Source organism: Aethalodelphis obliquidens, unplaced genomic scaffold, assembly GCF_003676395.1.
Source record: "Aethalodelphis obliquidens isolate GAN/ISIS:26980383/991018 unplaced genomic scaffold, ASM367639v1 scaffold9, whole genome shotgun sequence".
Classification (NCBI taxonomy): domain Eukaryota; kingdom Metazoa; phylum Chordata; class Mammalia; order Artiodactyla; family Delphinidae; genus Aethalodelphis; species Aethalodelphis obliquidens.
In genome coordinates this window covers 36954077-36974217 of record NW_020837953.1, presented here as the reverse complement: position 1 = coordinate 36974217, position 20141 = coordinate 36954077, and the positions used below count along the sequence as shown (strand labels likewise).

The following is a 20141-nucleotide window of genomic DNA, read 5'->3' as shown; positions in this document are numbered from 1 at the left end:
CACAACATTCTACAGCCAGATCCTCTCTCTTTCCGGTGTTTTCTGGGTGGCAGGAAGTGTGGAGGTTACAGGATCAGAGAAATGTTACCTAATCTAGTTCGACTCTCGTTTCCAGTTGAGAACCAGAAGGTTCTGTGGCTTGCCTGAAGTTTCAGTCTTAGTTCCAAAGGGGCACAGAATGCAGGCACCTCCACGCACACTCTCTGTCACGGTTAGGGCAGTGCTTTTGGAGAAGAGGGAACGGGCACTCCCTGGGGATCACCTGTAGAGCCTCAGTGCCGCCGCTGCTTTATTTCTAGGAAATCTCGTTTTATCTTAGTGACTATTGTGGACTTTGTACTTCCTTCTACTTCTTTTGATATTAACATAAAGCACTGCCCCCAATACTATGGAATGAAATGAATGCCCCAGAAATAGGTATTTAATCTTGTTGCTACCTGTACCCCATTTGAGAAGAAGGGGAACAAGGAATAGTTCTAGTACTTTTCCAACTTAAAAGTACAGGTTTAAAGAGGACCCCTCCCCAGAAACACTCGTTAGAGGCTTTGTTGTCAGACAGGAGTCTAGGGGTGCATTTCAGAAAGTGAAGAAAGGCAGGTAATATCAAATACTATCCAAAATAACGTCTATGTTGAAAACATAAGGTGGTAATAATATTTAATGGAGATTTTAAAAAGATTGCACATCGAGTAGCTGCAGTTTCTCTGCAGCCTCGCTCTTCATCCACAGCCAGCTAAGGCCCCACGTTTGGCCCAGGTGGCAGCCGATGGCTACCAAGGCCTCTGGTAACCCCAGCCTAGAAGGAACTCACTTTTCTCGTCCACCTGGCTGCTCTTCTCTCCTGCTCCCTGGCATCTGTAACTCAAAGCTGTGTTTTTTTCTTGCTCATCTTTTTTATTTTATTTTTTGCGGTACGGGGGCCTCTCACTGCTGCGGCCTCTCCCGTTACGGAGCACAGGCTCCGGACGCGCAGGCTCAGCAGCCATGGCTCACGGGCCTAGCCGCTCCGCGGCATGTGGGATCTTCCCGGACCGGGGCACGAACCCGTGTCCCCTGCATCGGCAGGCGGACTCTCAACCACTGTGCCACCAGGGAAGCCCCCTGCTCATCTTTTAACAAGTAAGCTCCTAGTGGTTTAAAAATCTGCTAACTGGAAGAAAAAAATTCTGTTAGGGCTTCCCTGGTGGCGCAGTGGTTGAGAGTCCGCCTGCCGATGCAGGGGACACGGGTTCGTGCCCCGGTCCAGGAAGATCCCACATGCCGCGGAGCGGCTAGGCCCATCGGACACGGGTTCGTGCCCTGGTCCGGGAGGATCCCACATGCCGCAGAGCGGCTGGGCCCGCGAGCCACGGCCGCTGAGCCTGCGCGTCCAGAGCTTATTTTACAGATGAGGAAATCAAGGCTCAGGGAGATTGTCTTAGCCAAGGTCACATAGCTGGTAAGTGATACAGGCCCCAAAGACCACTGTGCAAGATCACAGCTAAAGATGTTATTAGTATGCTGGGCTGAGTCATATACTCTAACCAGAAGTCAATCCCAATTTGGAATTAGTGAAAATGTCTTATTCTACATACCAGCGAATTTAAGTTACAACATAAGGATTTAGGTTTGACATGAGAAGAATTTCATCAGAGTAAAAGTTCTTAAACAGTAAAATGGATGAGCAAGGATGTTGTGCAACTCTGGGTTTTAGGAAAAAGAATTATCTGTTGGAATTGGGCGAACAAAGCAGACAGAGATGGTAGGAGAGACCGGATGACTAAGGTTTCTTTCAGAATCAAGGGCAAAGATTTCTATTATTCCAGTTCATGATTACTAAGCCGGTATTATATACAAAAAATTCAGTTGTCAGACAATCCCCGTTCTGGAATTTCTCTTGGTAGCCCTCATGGAATGCAAGTTTACAGTCTATAAAGGGTAAGAGCGCTGCTCAGTTAGCAACATAAAAGTTCTGATAGAAGCTGTGACCCCTGGAGGGAAAGTGCTCACAACTGTCAGCATCCTGTGAACTCAAAGAATCTGCCTGGAATAAGCAAATTGTGAGGAAACCAGAAAGTGTCCCATGGCTAGGATTTGAGAGTGATCAAGTGCCTGCATAGTGTCCTAAAAGAAAAACAAACAAAAGACTACCTTAGGGCAGCCTAGCTAACATTTTCCAGTAATCCAAGATCTAATTTTAATAGTTCTTACCAAACTTCTTAAGACAAAAGTCACACTGACTCCTAATTAGCAAATTTAATAATTTAATCTCATTTCCAAATCCTCTGCACTCTTAAATCCTTTCTTTTCCATGAATAGAACACAGAGTCATTGTGCTGTAAGATAAAGGGAGAATTCAGAAGCCTGAAAAATTGTCAAGGGGAGACAGTGGAGCAGAGCAGCTAGAGACGGCTCTGCATTCAGAGTGCCTGGGTTTAATTCTGTCTTTGCCACTTACTGTGTCCTGAGGCAAGTTTCTCAGCCTCACTCTGTGCCTGAGTTTTCCCTTCTGTAAAATGGGAATAATAAACAATGACCATTTCATAGGGTTGCTAGGGTTAAACAAGGCTAATGTATGTACAGAGCCTGTCACATAGAAAAAATTCATTTAGTGTTAGCTATTATTGTCACTATTATTATTTAAGTAATAAGTCAAACTAATAACTACGCTTTGTCAAACATATTCAAGGCCCCCTAGAGAAAGAACTCTTCTCTAATAAGCAAAGATTTAACAGCAAATGGTGTAAATTCTACATTTACATACAATATCAAGAGTTGCAAGTTGTGTGTGTGGAGGGGGGGGGTGCTGAGCTGCGGGCATGTGGGATCTTAGTTCCCAGACCAGGGATCGAACCTGCACCCTTGTAGTGGAAGCGCGGAGTCTTAACGACTGGACCGCCATGGAAGTCCCACGAGTTGCAATTTTTGAGGAAAACAGCTTGGGAACATACCTTTAGAAACCTCCTTTGACATACCTGTTGTTGACAAAACAAATTAGAAGCAGTTAAAACTAAGGTAATGAATTTAAATAAAGGCAGAAAATTACTCCAACAGAAAAAAAAAAGCCTTCAAAGTTAAGAATCTTGTGGAAATTATAGAAAGAATACAGTAATAAAGATGGTAGAGGGGCTTCCCTGGTGGTGCAGTGTTCAGAATCTGCCTGCCAATGCAGGGGACACGGGTTCGAGCCCTGGTCTGGGAAGATCCCACATGCCGCGGAGCAACTAGTCCCGTGAGCCACAATTACTGAGCCTGCGCATCTGGAGCCTATGCTCCGCAACAAGTGAGGCCATGATAGTGAGAGGCCTGCGCACCGCGATGAGGAGTGGCCTCCGCTTGCCGCAACTAGAGAAAGCCCTCGCACAGAAACAAAGACCCAACACAGCCATAAATAAATAAAAAAATAAAAATAAAAAAACGATAGTAGAGATTAGTTTCTTAAAAAAGGAAAACTCAGCACAGCTGAGGGATGCCGTTTAGCATCTCCTGGCTTCCAAGCACGTGTTCATCAAGGAGTTTCTAAGCCAAGAGCCTCAACAGTTCTAGCTCTTCAGCTTCAGCTCTGCAGAACTGAGTGACCATCCGCTTTACCACAGAAATGCAAAGCAACTCTACACGCTGGAAAGTAATGTCAGTCAGAACCCCTGACTGGGGGAAACAATTTAATAATGGTCTTTATCCAATTAAGAATAGACTTTCTCTTCATGGATAAGATTAGAACTTTTGCTTAACCCAAAGAACTGTGATGTATCAGGTTCCAAAGATAAGAAACTTCAACTATAATCCTAAATTTTTGGATTAAGGTTTTAGTTGGCTAAGTACAGCAGTTCATGTGTAAGGCTGGCTTAACCTCTTTCTCCTGACAGATCAGGATGGCAAGGGAATCTCGGCCTGAACAAGAATAACTTCTTAGGTTCTTTAAAGTAGGTATAAGGGGACTTCCCTGGTGGCACAGTGGTTAAGAATCTGCCTGCCAATGCAGGGGACAAGGGTTCGATCCCTGGTCCGGGAAGATACCACATGCTGCGGAGCAACTAAGCCTGTACACCACAACTACTGAGCCTGTGCTCTAGAACCCGCGAGCCACAACTACTGAGCCCACATGCCACAACTACTGAAGCCCGTGCGCCTAGAGCCCATGCTCCGCAACGAGAAGCCACTGCAATGAGAAGCCCGCACAACACAATGAAGAGTAGCCCCTGCTCACCACAACTAGAGAAAGCCTGTGCACAGCAACGAAGACCCAAAGCAGCCAAAAATAAATAAATTTAAAAAAAAATTAAAAAATAAAGCAGGTGTAAGGATAGGTTAGCAAGCCTATCCTGGGGCTGACAAAATTTTATAAAAGAGCAACAATGGAAAAAACATCAGAGGTATTAGTATATTACCTAGCTCTTGTTTCCAAGTAATTTTCCTGTTAGTTACAGACAATAGACATGACTGGACCAGGTCTCCTTTAGTTAAATCTGCGTGGATGGTTAGGATAGATTTCGGTGTTGAATGCTTTTGTCACATTACTAAGGAAAGGACTCCACCCTTCCTGCAACGGTATATCTCTTCTTTCTCATTTGAGCTTTAAGAAGCCAACAATCTCTCTCCCAGCACTTTGTGAGATTCATTTATCAAAGGCAGTTTGTAGGTGGTTTAAGGACATATGAAACACTGTAGCTGAGCTCACTAAAAGCCACTAACAGAGAGTACTGAAGCCACTGATCCACACGAATAATTGCTGAGTTATCTTTTGCGTTTGCTGTTTTCCTTTCTGTAACATGGAAGTAAAAATTGTGTTCTGCTCCTTGAGAATGGCTGGAAGGGAAATAACCCAAACATCTTTTTGTCTCAACGTCAGGAAGGTGCATGTCTTTGACAAGCTGGGGATTTTCCCTGGAAGAGTGCAACGGCCCTCTTGTCTTTTCCCATGCTGAAAGCAAGGACAGTTTTGTCCTTACCTGAATTCTGTGAATTTAACAGAGTGTCAGGGTAGGAAGGGACCTTAAACGATCTAAGTGTCTCACTCTATGGTGGAGTACCTGATATACAACACAGCCACCAGGTGACTGTTCAGGCCTTCTTTTTAAAATAAAACAATATCATAAAACACAGAAACCAACCAAAATCCTGCCACTTTTGATTCCAGAAGAGTATTCTTAGCACAGGTTCCTAACAACTGTACTATTAAGAATTATTACCTGCTAAATAGCATAACAGAAAATTAGAATTACTTTTAGAATTAGGTCTCTAGGGTTTATCAATTCTTTTGCAGTGCTGTATTTTTCTAGTCCAAGGACATGTGTAGACATTAATCATGAAAAACTGGAATTTATGATCTTGAAAACAAGGACCTTAATAAAATACAAAATGATTTTTAAAAATCTCTTATGCGTTAAATAATCAGGTTCAATGTAGTTAGAAACATTTAACATCCATATAAAAATTCAAAAAGCAAATAAACTGGAGCTTGTATTTGAACAGAAAATGGATGGTGGCTGATGCAAGGAGTGGAGCGGCAAAGACTCAAAGTAAGGGCAACACTTACGGCTACTCCAGAGGATAAGGAAAGGCTACTTCCAGGACACTGGAAACTTTTAAATATAAGCTACAGTTCAGCAGCTTTTAAAATTTCATGTTTATTCATATTTTTCAAAATATATGTACATAAAAAAAGGAAGATTTACAACAGGAAAGATTGCCTTACATGCAACACAAATTCCAATAAACTCATGATGGGATCATACATTGATTATGGATCTAATTCAAGCCAATCTTCTCAAGTCCAATTCCCAGCCACATTTCAGGCTGCAGATGGGATCCCAGGAGACAATGCAAATGGAATGAATTAAACAAACATCTTTCGCCTCTGGCAGCACTCAAGGGGCCAGAAGATGTACACCAAAAAGTTTAAGACAATTAAAATGTCAAGTGCCACAGGGAAGATAAATGATAACCAGAAATCAATATTTCTTAGAAAGCTAGTGCTATTTAACACAACTTCACAATACTAAAACAAATACAAATAAGAAAGGGTTAGGTAGTCGGGCTTCATTTGTTTTTTCTTTTCTCTTTTTAAGTAACTCAAAAAGGAAGCCACTTGCTTGTTATCAAAAGTGCTATGGAAAGAAAGGAGGGGAAAAAACCCACAGTTTATTTTAGCAAATTGTATGTTTTTCCACTTAACAATTCTACATTAGTAATGGTATAACTCTCCAATATTTCCTTATAAAAAAGGCAAAGAGGAAGTGACAACTTATGCTCCAAATATTAAAAAATATATTTAAACATTTGATCAAGAAGATTTTATATGTTTTGATTTTTGGTAACACAGGTGACACCAGAAATCACAAATTCAGTATGTTCCTATATTTCCCCTTCCGTCAAAAAACAAGTGGTGGAGAGATCTTGTGCTTGCTTTTGAGGGAATGCAATGCCCAGGGGTCAATGAAAAATACCTAGGAATTGATCAATGTGAAAAGGGGCCCAAAGGAGTCGTGCATCTTCAGAATTGAATGAGATCATAATGTTTTTGGCCTATTTCCAAAGCTAAGACATCTCTGTGTTTACAGTTGGAGAGAAGGGGCTAGTGGAGTGGTTTTATAAATAAGATTAGTTATTATAGCTATAACTGAAGTCTCCAGGCAGGAGGCGTTATGATTCAGTCAGTGCTATACTGCCTCCTTTTTACTTCCAGCACCTGACTAGCATCCCATTCTTGATGCTTTCTAACAAATATAAAAATCTTCGCAACCGTTTAGATAAAACTGGAAGAAAAAAAAAAAAAAAAAAGCCAAAGCTGACCATAAAAAAAGAAAGAGGCTTGGGGTGGGGGGAGAAAAAAGGACAAGTATAGATTATACAGTTCAGGGAAGTCCAGAATTATCACAGAAATTAAAATGACTGGGAGGGAGGGTGCGGGGGGAGGGGCAGGCACCAAGAAGAGCACCTAAAGCTAACAAATGGCTAAACTGGTTTATTTATATTCCCTCCCCATAATGTTCATAGGGGAGGAAAAAAATGTAATTTTAAAAGCATCGAACTAAAACAAATGCACACTGACCTTAGAAAATAAGATTTTGAATTTCATCATGATACCCTTTTTTCCTATAAAATTTACTTTTTTGCTTTGAAAGATTTCTTCATGGTGGATTTGCCCTTGCCAGGCAATTTCACTTCCTTTCTCACACTGGCTGCAGGCTTCTTTGAAGAGCTACCACTAGGTTTTTTGATGACTGGGGGTGAGGGTCTGGCTTTCTTGGCAGGAGTTTTGGCCTTAGGAGGGGCTTTCTTGGGCAGGGGCCTAGCTTTCCCTCGCTGGGCAGCTGGGACTTTAGGTGCAGGCTTGGACCCTCTCTGCTTCATGGATGCAGCCTTCCCTGGCGACTTGGCTGGGGTTTTCTTCTGCAACCTGTGAGAACCAAAGAGCAAAGGCAATTACTTAGTACTTGAAAGATTCACTTCACCAGGATGACCAGATACTTTGCCAAAAAAGAAATAGCAAAGGTAGAAGTCACCTAGGTTAAGAAGAGGAATGTGGGTTATTACTTTTTACCTAAAGGCTTTACTAAAATTGTATAAAAACTCAACCAATTCCTGAAGTCTACACATAATTCCATGTTTTTCCTAGAAAAATATGGAATTCTTTTTCTTCAAATAACCAAACTATGGACACACACACACACACACACACACACACACACACACAGGTTTGACCAAAGAGTTATTACATATTCACAGTGTTTCACAAGTTTAGAGCCTCTAAATGCTCAAGAACAAGACAAATTCAAATGTTACACAAAGAATCTGAGAAGGATCCTGAACTGTCAACACACTTTTCACAGCCTCTCCTAGTGCGGTCATTTTCAGCTCTAAGAAGGGTTTTCCACACGTCCCCACCTTCTCTTAGGTGGTGGCTCTTCATCCTCAGAGTCCTCCTCTGATGACTCATCTTCATCTTCATCCTCATCTTTAGAATCATCTGGCTCTTTCTTTGGAAACAGAACTCCTGGGCTAGTAAGAAAAAAAAAAGTAAAGAGAAGTCCCATCAGGACAAGGAAAAGAATGTGAACCTAGATATGCTCTTCCCTGAACATAACCCACTTCCTCCCACCCTTCCCAATTATGTCAAGTTAGGTTACAAATATCAGGTACAATTTAACCTATTTTGAACAAACATATGAAGTTATGACAAATCTATAAAAGTCCCAGACCATACCTCATTCCCTTCCTCCCTCCATTTAATAAAACTGATACTTCCATCATTTATTTAGTAAACAATTATTTAAGCTCCTGACATGTGTTTGGCACTGTTATCAGCCACTGAATATATAGCAGTGAATGGTCTATACAGCGGTGAACAGCCTACACAGCAGTATATATTTTCTGCCTTTATGATACTGGCAAAAGACCTCAAAAGTGTCATAAAGCCTGAATCTCTTCAAAGTTTTTGAGAAACTCAGCAAGGATATTCTAAATTTTCTTTGTCCTTAATGGTAGAAAACTTGATCCCACTGATTAATAAGTCCTTAAATTATAACACTGTATGTGCATGATTTTAAGAATATTTAAACATTTGAAAAACTCAAATAATACACATTCAATCAAGTAACACTTACGTTTATGCACAAAGAACAACGTAAGCAAGCTACACTACACTGCTGAAACAGGTTTCAGTGGTACACGTCATGGCACTTTATTAGAAACGAAAGTGTAAGAAGGTGAAAGCATGGGTACGCAGAAAAATGCTTGGTCCATAGGAGGTGCTCAATACATTTTTTTTGGTTAAATGAATAAATATGTATAAGAGACAAGTTTTCAAACAAACAGCCTTGTCTCTATAGTATGAAGAGGCAGATTAGGATTCTTAGAAGTAGCCAGTGCTCTCCCTACTTGGTGCTGGACCATTAAAACATACATAATCCTCTAATAATCTTCCTGTCATTACCATGTACTTTATTCTTTATTAGAAGGAATGAACATCTAAATGACTGGCCAAGAATCTCAAAGAAAATTCAACGCTTGATTTCAGGAATACGCGCCTAACAGTAAGTTCCAGCAGGATAGCCCCAATCCCCCTATTCTTATATGAAAACCTTCAGCTCTAAAACAATACTGCCTTAAGTAGTCTTTATTTTCAAGTATATTCAGTTCAGTATAACAACAATAAGGGCAAAATAAGTTAAGCCAAACCTGTAATCCGGAGTCAGATTTTAAATTTGCAATGACCAATACTTCACATTATGGGCTAGGTGCTTACCTGGGGTAATAGGGAAAACAGAGCTGGAAGGTGCCACTGAATCCTTTACCAGATATCTGTTCCATCCACCCATTCTTTTCGCATCTCTGTAGGGTTTTCTTCAGCAAATGCACTGAACAATAAATTCAGAAATGAAGAAAGTACTTATTTATTCAGATTTGATAATTCCCTCAACCACAATCAGTTATACATCAATTTATTGTCCTGACATGTGCTAAGTGAATCCCTTGTGGTCATAGGGATTTTTAACTAATTCACTAAATTATTATTAAGTGTCCATAAATTTGGAAAGAGTTAAATTATGATGGGAAGAGACTTTACAGACCATTGTGTCAAATTCCTCATTGCAGAGAAAGTGGAATAGTAGCCAAGGGTGGCTAATGACTTGCCCTACAGTCATACATAAATGGTTAATAGCCAACTTAAAACTCAATCTCTCATTTCTATTCATTCGAACATCTACTGAGTGCCTGTAAGTACTGATAAGCATTTAGAAGGATATCTATAAAGAGAAAACCAATTTCTCAAGAATCAGCAAACAGTAACAAAACACTATCATGGCTCCCAAAGGCCTCACCAGTTCTCATCTTTCATATAAAAACACATAAAAATACACTTTACTGTGATTCAGTGTCCAAATAAATAGCTGCCACAATTATTAGTGACACTGAAAAGGTTAATAACCAAATTCATCTTCTAACACTTGGTCAAAAGAGAAAACCACAGAATAATCTACAGGGACAATATGCACAATTAAACACAGTATATATCTTAAGTAAAGAAAGAGAAAAAACAGCCATACAAGGGCTTCCCTGGTGCCGCAGTGGTTAAGAATCCACCTGCCAATGCAGAGGACACAGGTTTGAGTCCTGGTCCAGGAAGATCCCACATGCCGTGGAGCAACTAAGCCCGTGCACCACACCACCACAACTACTAAGCCTGTGCTCTAGAGCCCGCGAGCCACAACTACTGAAGCCCGCACGCTTAGAGCCCATGCCCCGCAACGAGAGAAGTCACCGCAATGAGAAGCCCATGCACCGCAACCAAGAGCAGCCGCTGCTCGCTGCAACTAGAGAAAGCCTGCGTGCAGCAACAAAGACCCAATGCAGCCAGAAATAAATAAATTTATTAAAAAAAAAGACTTCAAAATTAGCTTTTCATCTAAAACAATATATTCTAGTTTGTATTTTCTGTTACTTAATTTTCATATTCCTCACCCTACATCATTGTGCCTACTCTCACAGTTCACTTGAGAAAATATACACTCTCACTAATCTGTATGTGATAATGCTGCTACGGCAAGGTTTCTAATCTCAAATCACCACCTGACAGGGTAAATATACTTTACTGAAAAAAAGTATTTTCTGTTTAGGGCTTAAGTCAATAAGAAATAACCTAAGTGGTAAGTATTTTAAAACAATGGCTTGGTTTCAGGGTGATATTAGATGTTCTGGTAAACATTCAGAAGTAGGTGAAAAGATACTATACTTGAGAGGTGTTTCGAACCTAGAAATTTGTCTCTATTATAATAAAAATAAATATCAGAAAAATATAGCAAAGTAAAATCAAATTCTGATCCTCAGCAGACACTAAATCAAGGATAAGTCTTGATTCTTTTTTGGTAAATAATAAAGTTTGTAAAGTTGTTCCCTCTTGGTTTTCAGTCAGTATTTAGTGCTTTTTCATTAACAGCATGATCTCTAGGGATCCTTTCACAAGACAATCCCCTGGTTCCCCGTTAAATGTGCTCACCCCTGAGTCTTACTTTGATAGTTAGAATTGGTCCCTGGGTGGTTCTCCAGGACATACTTCTTCAGAGCAGTGGTGGAGCAGGTCTTCGGCTCATTCATGGCAGCAATTGCAGACAAGATGGCATATTCCATCAGGCTTCCACCAAGCAGGGGTTTCTCCCCTGATTTCTTCAGCTGTTTTCCAAGGAGGAAGAGAAAAGCATCAAGACAACACTCTCCCAAAGCAGGTCAAGACAAGACTCCTCTGCACCAGGTGGGTCGGAGTTCCTGCATTAGCACAGATATGTTTTACAATAAATTGTCAGGTTAGGGACTTTCTCTTCCCACTCTTCAGGTATTCAACCTAACTGAGGAGTCCCAACCCTCCTAGGGATATTTTCTCCTTCTATCCACCCCTCCATCCAACTGAAAATAGCAAAAGCCAACCTAACCCAAAGAGAGTGACAGCTCTACTCCAATAAGGAGGTTAACTTGTTATGACCTCAATAAATTAACACTTTTGAGAATACTTCCTTTTTTCTGAATCTGAAAAATGGAGTATTTATAAAAATAATAAATAGCCTTTTTAATCCTGTAAGGAAAATGGCAACGGAAAAGTTTGATAAATATTTAGGGTATCATACAAAAGAAAATTATATAACATACTTCAAGGACAAAAGTCTGGGGAACAAAGGTTAGCACCAATAAGCAAAAAGGTTAAAGGACAAACTGAGGTATGGTCTACAATAGTGAGTCTCAAAAGAAAGGTCCACAAACCCCCTGGGGTTCCTGAGATCCCTTCAGAGGACCTGCAAGGTTAAAACTATTTTCATAATAATACTAAGATATGATTTGCCTTTTTCACTGTGATGACATTTGCACTAATGGTGGAAAAACAATGATGGGTAAAACCGCTGCTACCTGTGGAGGCACAGAAATGTACCAGTATTTACTGCATTCTTTACTGCTATACGCTTATGGTTAAAAGAAAAAAAAAACCAAAAAAAACCCAGTTTCACTTAGGAATGTCCTTGATATAAAAATGATTTTATTAAATCTCAACTCCAATGCATGTTTTTTTGATACTTTGATGGGGCAAAGTGAGAAGAATTTATAAAGCATGTCAGCTGCATCTGGAGGGATGGTGGTAGTCTCAAGGAAAAGCACCTAGTGACTGAGTTGTGAGCTGAATTTTTCATGGAATATCCTTTTTATTTGAAGGAACAATTAACAGATAAACTATGGTTAATCAGACTTGGGTATCTGGTAGTCATTTTCTTGAAAATGAATTAAGTGAGCCCGTCATATCAAGGAAAACAACTAAGAGTATTTGTTGCCAATGATAAGTTCAACTTTTCAAGAGAGAATTTAAATTGTGGAAAACTTGTATCTACCATCATGAGCACAATAATTTCCCAATACTTCAACGTTGTTCTGATGAGATCAGTGGGTGATATTAATGAACATTTTTGTTACTGTTGGATGAAATGTGCCAATATTTTAAAAACTGCATAATTCAATGAACTACTATTCTTCAAATGACCAAGTTATAAAATTATGGTTAAAAGATACACTCAAAGTTCAAGACAGACCAAAGGATTTTAAGGTAACAGAGTACAACAAGTTCATTGATAAGGTTTCAGGTTCCACATGGCACCTTTAACATACTTTAATACCACAAAATTAATGAATGTAATAGCATATTAACAGAATAAAGGACAAAAGCCATATGATCATCTCAAGAGTTTTAGAAAAGGCATTTGACAAATCCAACAGCCATTCATAATAAACTTCCAACAAACCAGTAACGGAAGAGAACTTTCTCAATCTGATAATAGGCATCTATGAAAAACCCACAGTTTTAACGGTGAAAGAATGAATGTTTTCCCTTTAAGATGGGTAAAAAGACGAAGACATCTACTCTCATCACTGCACTGGAGGTTCTATCCAGTGCAATCAGGCATGGAGGGAAAAAAAAAAAAAAAAAAAAGACATCCAGATTGGAAAGGAAGAAGTAAAATGGTCTATTTGCAGATGACATTATCCTGTATGTAGAAAATTCTAGGGAATCCACCCCAAAATCCCAAGGAACCTACAAAAAAAACTCTAGAACTGGGCTTCCCTGGTGGCACAGTGGTTAAGAATCTGCCTGCTAATGCAGGGGACACGGGTTCGAGCCCTGGTCCAGGAGGATCCCACATGCCACGGAGCAACTAAGCCCGTGCACCACAACTACTGAAGCCCGTGCTCCACAACAAGAGAAGCCACCCCAATGAGAAGCCTGTGCACCACAAAGAGGAGTAGCCCCCACTCACCATAACTAGAGAAAGTCCGCATGCAGCAATGAAGCCACAAAGCAGTCAAAAATAAAATAAAAGTTAAAAAAAAATTTATAGAAAAAAACACTCTAGAACTAGTAAATGAATTCAGCAAGTCGCAGGATACAAGATCAAAAGACAAACCAACTGTATTTCTATAGGCTAGCAATGAGCAATCTGAAAATGAAAATTCCATTCACAATAGCATGGAAAAAGAGTAAAATATTTAGGAATAAATTTAACAAAAGAAATATAAGAACTGTACACTGAAAACTACAAAACACTGCTGAGAGAAGTTAAAGATCTAAATAAATGAAGAGACAGTGAATGTCCATGGATAGGAAAACTCAACATTGTAAAGACAGTGATTCTTCCCAAATGGATCTACAGGCTCAATGCAATCTCTACCAAAATCCTAGCTGGAGTTTTTGTGAAAATTGACAAGTGAATCCTAAAATTCACACGGAAATGCACAAGATCCAGAATAGTCAAAATACTTTTGAAAAAGAAAAAGTCGGGGACTTATATTTCCCAACTTCAAAACTTACTACAAAGCTACAGTCATCAAGCCAGTGTGATCGTGGCATGAGGATTCACATACAGATCAATGGAACAGAACTGAATCCAGAAATAAACCCTTACACTCATGGTCAATTAAGTTTTGATAAAGGTACGAAGGCAATTCAGTGAGAAAGGGACAGTCTTTTCAATAAATGGTTTTGGGACAATTGGATGTCCACATGCAAAAACATGAATTTATAACCCCTACCTCACACCACAAACAAAACAACTCAAAACGAATCACAGACCTAAATGTAAGAGCTAAAGCCATAAAACTCTTAAAAGAAATACAGGAGTAAATCTTCCTGATCTTAAGCTAGGCAATAATTTATTAGATATGTCACCAATAATACAAGCAATTAAAAAAAATGATAAACTGGACTTCATCAAAATTAAACACTTGTGCTTCAAAAGGCACCATTAAGAAAGTGAAAGCATGGGTTTAGGAGAAAATATTTGCAAATCGTATATCTGATAAGGAACTTGTATCTAGTTATATAACTCATAACTCAATAATAAAACAAATAGCTCAATTTTAAAAATAGACCAAGGATCTGAATAGACATTTACCGAAGAAGATAAATAAATGTCCATTAAGCACATGAAAAAATGGTCAACATCAGCAGTCTTAGGGGAATGCCAAACAAAACCATGAGACACCACTTTGTATTCACTAGTATGGCTATAATTTAAAAAAGACAATAAACGTGTTGGCAAAGATAAGGAGAAACTGGAACCCTTATACATACATTGTTGGTGGGAATGCAAAACGATGCAGCCACTTGGGCAGTTTCTTAAAACAAATTTACCATATAGTCCAGGCAGTCCACACTCCTACTTATATACCCGAGGGAAATAAAAATGTATATCCGCACAAAGAATTGGACATAACCGTTCATAGGCAACATTAACCATAATAGCTAAAAAGTGGAAATAACCCAACTTGTGAATGGATAAATGAAGTGTGTCAGATCCATACAGTGGAATACTATTTGGCAATAAAAGGAATGAAAGTACTGGTTCATGCTGCAACATGGATAAACCTAAAAAAACATTATGCTAAGTGAAAGACGTCAGACACAAAAGACCACATAATGTATGATTTTACCTACATGAAATATGCAAAAAGGCAAATCTATACAGAGAAAAAATAGATCAACAGGTTGGATGGGGATGGGAACAGGGAGTGATGCAAACGGGCCCAAGAGATCTTTTTTGGGTGATGGAAATGCTCTAAAATTGGACGGTTGGTGATGGTTATACAACACTGTAAATTTACTAAGAATCACTGAATTATACATTGTAACATAAAATGATTGTATCTTATGGTGTATAAATCATACTTCAATAAAGCTATTACAAAATACTATCATTTGTTGAGTTTTGGTATATACTATCAAAGAATAGTATCAACCTCTACCTGAAAATTATCTTAAAATACTCCACATTTATCTAACTGTACTCCTGTGTGAGCTGGATTTTCTTCATAGATGTAACCCAGAATATATTAAAACAGATACCAGCTGTCTTCTATTAAGCTAGAAAGTAAAGACTTTTGTAAAAATATAATAGATAGTAACCCTCTTCTCATTAAAATTTTTTTTATTTTGGGAAATACAGGTTTTTTTTTGGTCGTGCCATGTGGCATATGCAGAATCTTAGTTCCCTGACCAGGGATCAAACCTGTATCCCCTGCATTGGGAGCACAGAGGCTTAACCACTGGACCTCCAGGGAAGTCCCATGGGAAATACAGTTTTCATAAAAAGTGTTATTTATGTTACATGCAATGGGTTTATTATTGTTTTAATGAATTAATATTTAAAATTTTCCTCAGTTGTAATTTCTAATATGGTAAATATTGATATGCATAACCCACATAAACAAAACCTCTCGGGGCCCTCAATACATTTTTGGAGTATAAGGAGGTCCTGAAACCACAACTTTTGAGAACTACTTCTCTACAACCAAGCCTTTTTAGCCTCTAACCTGGAATGTCCCAGAAGCACCTTTGCCAGTTATTTGTTCTAACTGGCCTCTCTCTACTGCTCTCTGCAGAGCATTCTTCAACAGCTGAGGCCTGCAGAGAAAACATAAAATAACAATAAATATATTAATGAAGGTAATATTTGAAGAAAACAGAACCAGGGTTATTCTAAAGAACTAAAGTTCTGATTCCTATTATATGTGTAGTACTTTGTTAAAACAGTGAAGTAATAAATTGTTGGCAGCCTTAATAAGTGGTATTTCTTTTTTCTTCAAGCAAAGAAGCTAAGTCATTACCTGTACATACAGAACCATGAACCATACAGAACCAATTTCCAACTTGCCAGGGCACCCCAAAAGCCTCTTTTTTACCATCAGACTACAATAGCAACCAAACTTTGTAATCAAGCAAAGAATGGATATCTTTAAAGTCCCATCTAATTCTGATATTCTCTGCTGCAAAATTCCTGATTTTTTTAAAAGTATATACACATTAACAAAAAATGGAGTTGTTTCTTACAAACCGGTATCTAAGGTCAGCCTAATAAAACACATTCCATGAGAAAGAAAATAGGTTGTTTTTAACATAGTATCTCTGCCTTAAGAGGGTTGTATTAAAAAAAGCAAAGACAAAAACAAAAAACTAGGTCATCAAAACCAAATGGCAAAAAAAAAAAAAAAAAAAAAAAAACCAAATGGCAGGCAAGAAGAAACTGAGTATCATTAAAAACATAAGAACAGGAATTCCCTGGTGGTCCAGCGGTAAAGAATTCGCCTTCCAATGCAGGGGATGCAGGTTTGATCCCTGGTCCAGGAACTAAGATCCCACATGCCACAACTAAGCCCAGGTGCCACAACTACTGAGCTTGTGCGCCTCAATGAGAGAGCCCACGTGCCGCAAACTTCAGAGTCCACAGGCTCTGGAGCCTGCGCGCCACGCTAGCGAGAGAAAACCTGCACATCACTACCAGAGAGAAGCCCGTGTGCTGCAACCAGGGCCCGACACAGCCAAAAAAATAAAATAAAATATTAAAACAAAAACAAAACAGAAACACGTAAGAACAAAGTGTTGAGGCAAGAGCTGCTCTGTCAAGGAGCAATGGTCTGAACGGTGGGTGAAGAATGTCAGGTGCAGGGAGAAATCAATCAAGTTGACTTAGGGCTTAAAGGGGTCTGTGGTATGGAACAAGACAAAATGGAAAGCTATACACCCAGGCCAACAACAGGACATCTGAAGAAAGGGTTAATCGTAACCCAAAAGTTAAGAGATGTGTTTTGCCACACCTCCCCGGAATTACTAGAATAGCACCCAAGGAGCAGAAAATCATGAGACTTCTTTGAAACTGATTACTTGATAAGTTAAGTTGAAAAGATTAACAACTTGGCAGCCCGATGAGGGCCAAACTATTACCACTTGAGGTGTTTGGAGAAGAAATTTTGAATCTTTTGAATCTTTTCTCCAACCACTAAACATTACAGCCTGAGCTGACACTAGAGTTATTAATTACATTATCCACATGTTCGGGGTAGAAGGGTGGAGGGGATCCCCTGTTCTAACAGGATGCTAAAGAGCAGAAACCATCCTGACACTCCAAACGAAGAAACTCCCTCTCCGCCAAATCCAAGTATTTCTAAGCCAGTGCTATTCCACTCAGGACAAATATGATTTACGCCATAACCCAAAACACACTCAAAGTCATTCACCCCACAAGTATTTACTGAGTATTTATTATGGTTATGTAGGAATAAACACTTAGATCTAGTCACTAAACTCAAGGAATTTAAGAGATGATGAATACATAATTATGGTAGAGAATAATAAGGTTCAGGGTTGAAGTACGTGCATAGAGCTTTGGGAACACAATTGAAGGAATGATTTAACTGTCAAACAATTTTACTATTAGTTGCTCTGTAAGTTAGATTCCAATGGAGGATCATACAGCTTAAGTTAAACACTGAAACCCTAGTCTCTTGTATCAAATTAAACAACTAATCTGAGAAGAATCTTCTTTTTTTTTTTTTTTTTTGGCCATGCCGCCATGCTTGCGGGATCCTAGTTCCTCGACCAGGGATCGAACCCAGGCCCTTGGCAGTGAAAGCTTGGAGTCTTAACCACTGGACCGCCAGGGAATTCCCTGAGAAGAGTCTTCTTAACGAAGGTTCAAATGCTTCCGGAATGAGTTATCAGTTAAATCGGTTCCCTTAACATTTTTGTTTTCTCGGCAATACCAGTCATTACCTTAGCATACACCTTATCCTGGGCCTTTAGAAATCTCACAGTTCTATCACTCACTCCTACCTTCAGGTAAAACCACACTTACCAAGTGCTTCAAAGCTTCTCAGGTTGGCCCTTTCTCTCTCATCACTGTTATAACCTTAGTACAAGCCACCATAGTCTCCCTTCTGGGCACCGTGCTGCTGTTTTCATAGTGCACACCACTATTAGGTCAATAAGCCTATAAAGGCCTCCTTTAATGTGTGACTCAGTTGATCAGGTGTCAGGTCTTAATGCTTCCACCCAGCTTTAAAGCTTTCCATGGCCTGGTGCCAGCCCTTGTTAGTCTAGATCCAGGCAGGCTTCTTTCTGTTCTGCAAAAAGAATGCCAACTCCTGCCTCTGAAACTTTTTCATGAAGCTCCTTTAAGATGCCTTCTCCACTCTATCATCACATCTAAATTCTATACATTCTCTAGACCCATCTCAATGGGATGGGACCCGACTGGATCCTCACCTTGATTGGATGGGGCCCAATCAATCCCCATCTTTTTAACTCACTGCTAACTCCCAAGCACAATTCCTTTTTCTGAAAACTTCTAGTCTGTATCACACCATTCTGTACCTATGACGGTGCTAACTAGGTGCTGCTGTAAATGTTTTACACGTATGGAATAAGCAAGAGAATACAACAACCCCAAGAAACAGGTACTACTATTGCCCATACTTTACTGAATGGGAAAAGTTAAGTGACAGAAAAATTAAGTCATTTCTGCCAGGTCACATAGCCAGGCCGTGGAAGAACCAGGTTATAAACTTGAGCAGTCTGATTCCAGATTTTGCATTTTTACTTACTATGCTAGGTAGGCCTGCACTTTCCAATATAAGACAGCCCTGGACAGTGGAAAAAGCAAGAGGTTATAATGGAAAAATGAAATAAAGTTCTGCTTTCACCAGTGAATAGCCAAGTAACCCAGGGTAAGATTTTTATCAGCAAAATTGAGGAATACCTATTTTTAAGTCTATTTTGAGAATTACAGAAAACAATGCAAAATAAAATGTTTTTAAAAGCCCTATACAAATTTATTTTATACAATTTGTTTATTATAACACATTTATAACAAATTTTTCTATTTATTGTAACAAGTTTTTCTTTTTAAAAATAAGATGAATAGGCCAGTTTAATTAGAAAGCAGGGAATAGTGAGTGATTGTTGGTGGCTATGTTTTTCAACTGTGGAGAAAGTCTGCACAGAGAGAGAGAAAAACGAAAGCAATGCACAAAGCGAATGGAAGGTAAGGGAGGGAGTGGCAGGAATCTAAGAGTTACATCAATCTGTTAGAAACGCATGGACAGAATTAAGATCAAAAGACTCTTGAAATTACTTAGAGTTTAAACTGTTAAGAAATTAAGGGATCTCCAGAGAAATTACTATGTTTAGAGAAAAGTATGGGGGTAAAATTGCATCTTGGGCTATGCTCATATTTTGGTATGCACAGAAAGAGAAAAATCAAGAGAATATGATGAAGTTACACCATACACAAGGATCAGACATTAAAATTTGATTTCTACTGTCATATGACAGCATTACCTTTGAGAGCACCTTCTTAGAGGCCAACCCAAAGCCTACGTAAAGCCATCATACCCCATTTTTCTCTAGGGTTGCAAAAAACATTGTTAATAAAGGAGGTGACTTGCATGTTATATAAAAACACTGTCTTTAAACATTAGAATCATATTTAGTATGGTGTGATGCTCATACCATGAGAACCACGTTGGAATTGAGACTCACTAATAATACTAACATTAGATGAGTTATTATTACGCGCCAGGCACTGTTATTTATTTATTTGGCCGTGCCGGGTCTTAGTTGTGGCACATGGGATTTTTTTTTTTTTTTTTATAAATTTATGTATTTATTTTTGGCTATGCTGGGTCTTCGTTTCTGTGCGAGGACTTTCTCCAGTTGGGGCGAGTGGGGGCCACTCTTCATCGTGGTGCGCGGGTCTCTCACTGTCACGGCCTCTCCCGTTGTGGAGCACAGGCTCCAGACACGCAGGCTCAGTAGTTGTGGCTTACAGGCTTAGTTGCTCCCCGGCATGTGGGAT

The 20141-nt window shown here is 39.3% G+C and overlaps 1 protein-coding gene across 6 annotated transcripts in view; it reads right to left on the bottom strand.

Moving 5' to 3' along the window:
• Positions 1-5586: 5586 nt before the first annotated feature.
• The window catches only part of HP1BP3 (heterochromatin protein 1 binding protein 3), a 35402-nt gene continuing 20847 nt past the window's right edge, over positions 5587-20141 (bottom strand). For all 6 annotated transcript variants that reach the window (XM_027109895.1, XM_027109893.1, XM_027109894.1 and 3 more), the window contains 5 exons: positions 15823-15913; positions 10992-11151; positions 9227-9338; positions 7867-7980; positions 5587-7378 (listed from right to left, as the gene is read on the bottom strand). In XM_027109895.1, coding sequence (XP_026965696.1) covers positions 7084-7378; positions 7867-7980; positions 9227-9338; positions 10992-11151; positions 15823-15913 — 772 coding nt within the window. In that variant the 3' untranslated portion in view covers positions 5587-7083. The remainder of the gene's footprint in view (positions 7379-7866; positions 7981-9226; positions 9339-10991; positions 11152-15822; positions 15914-20141) is intronic.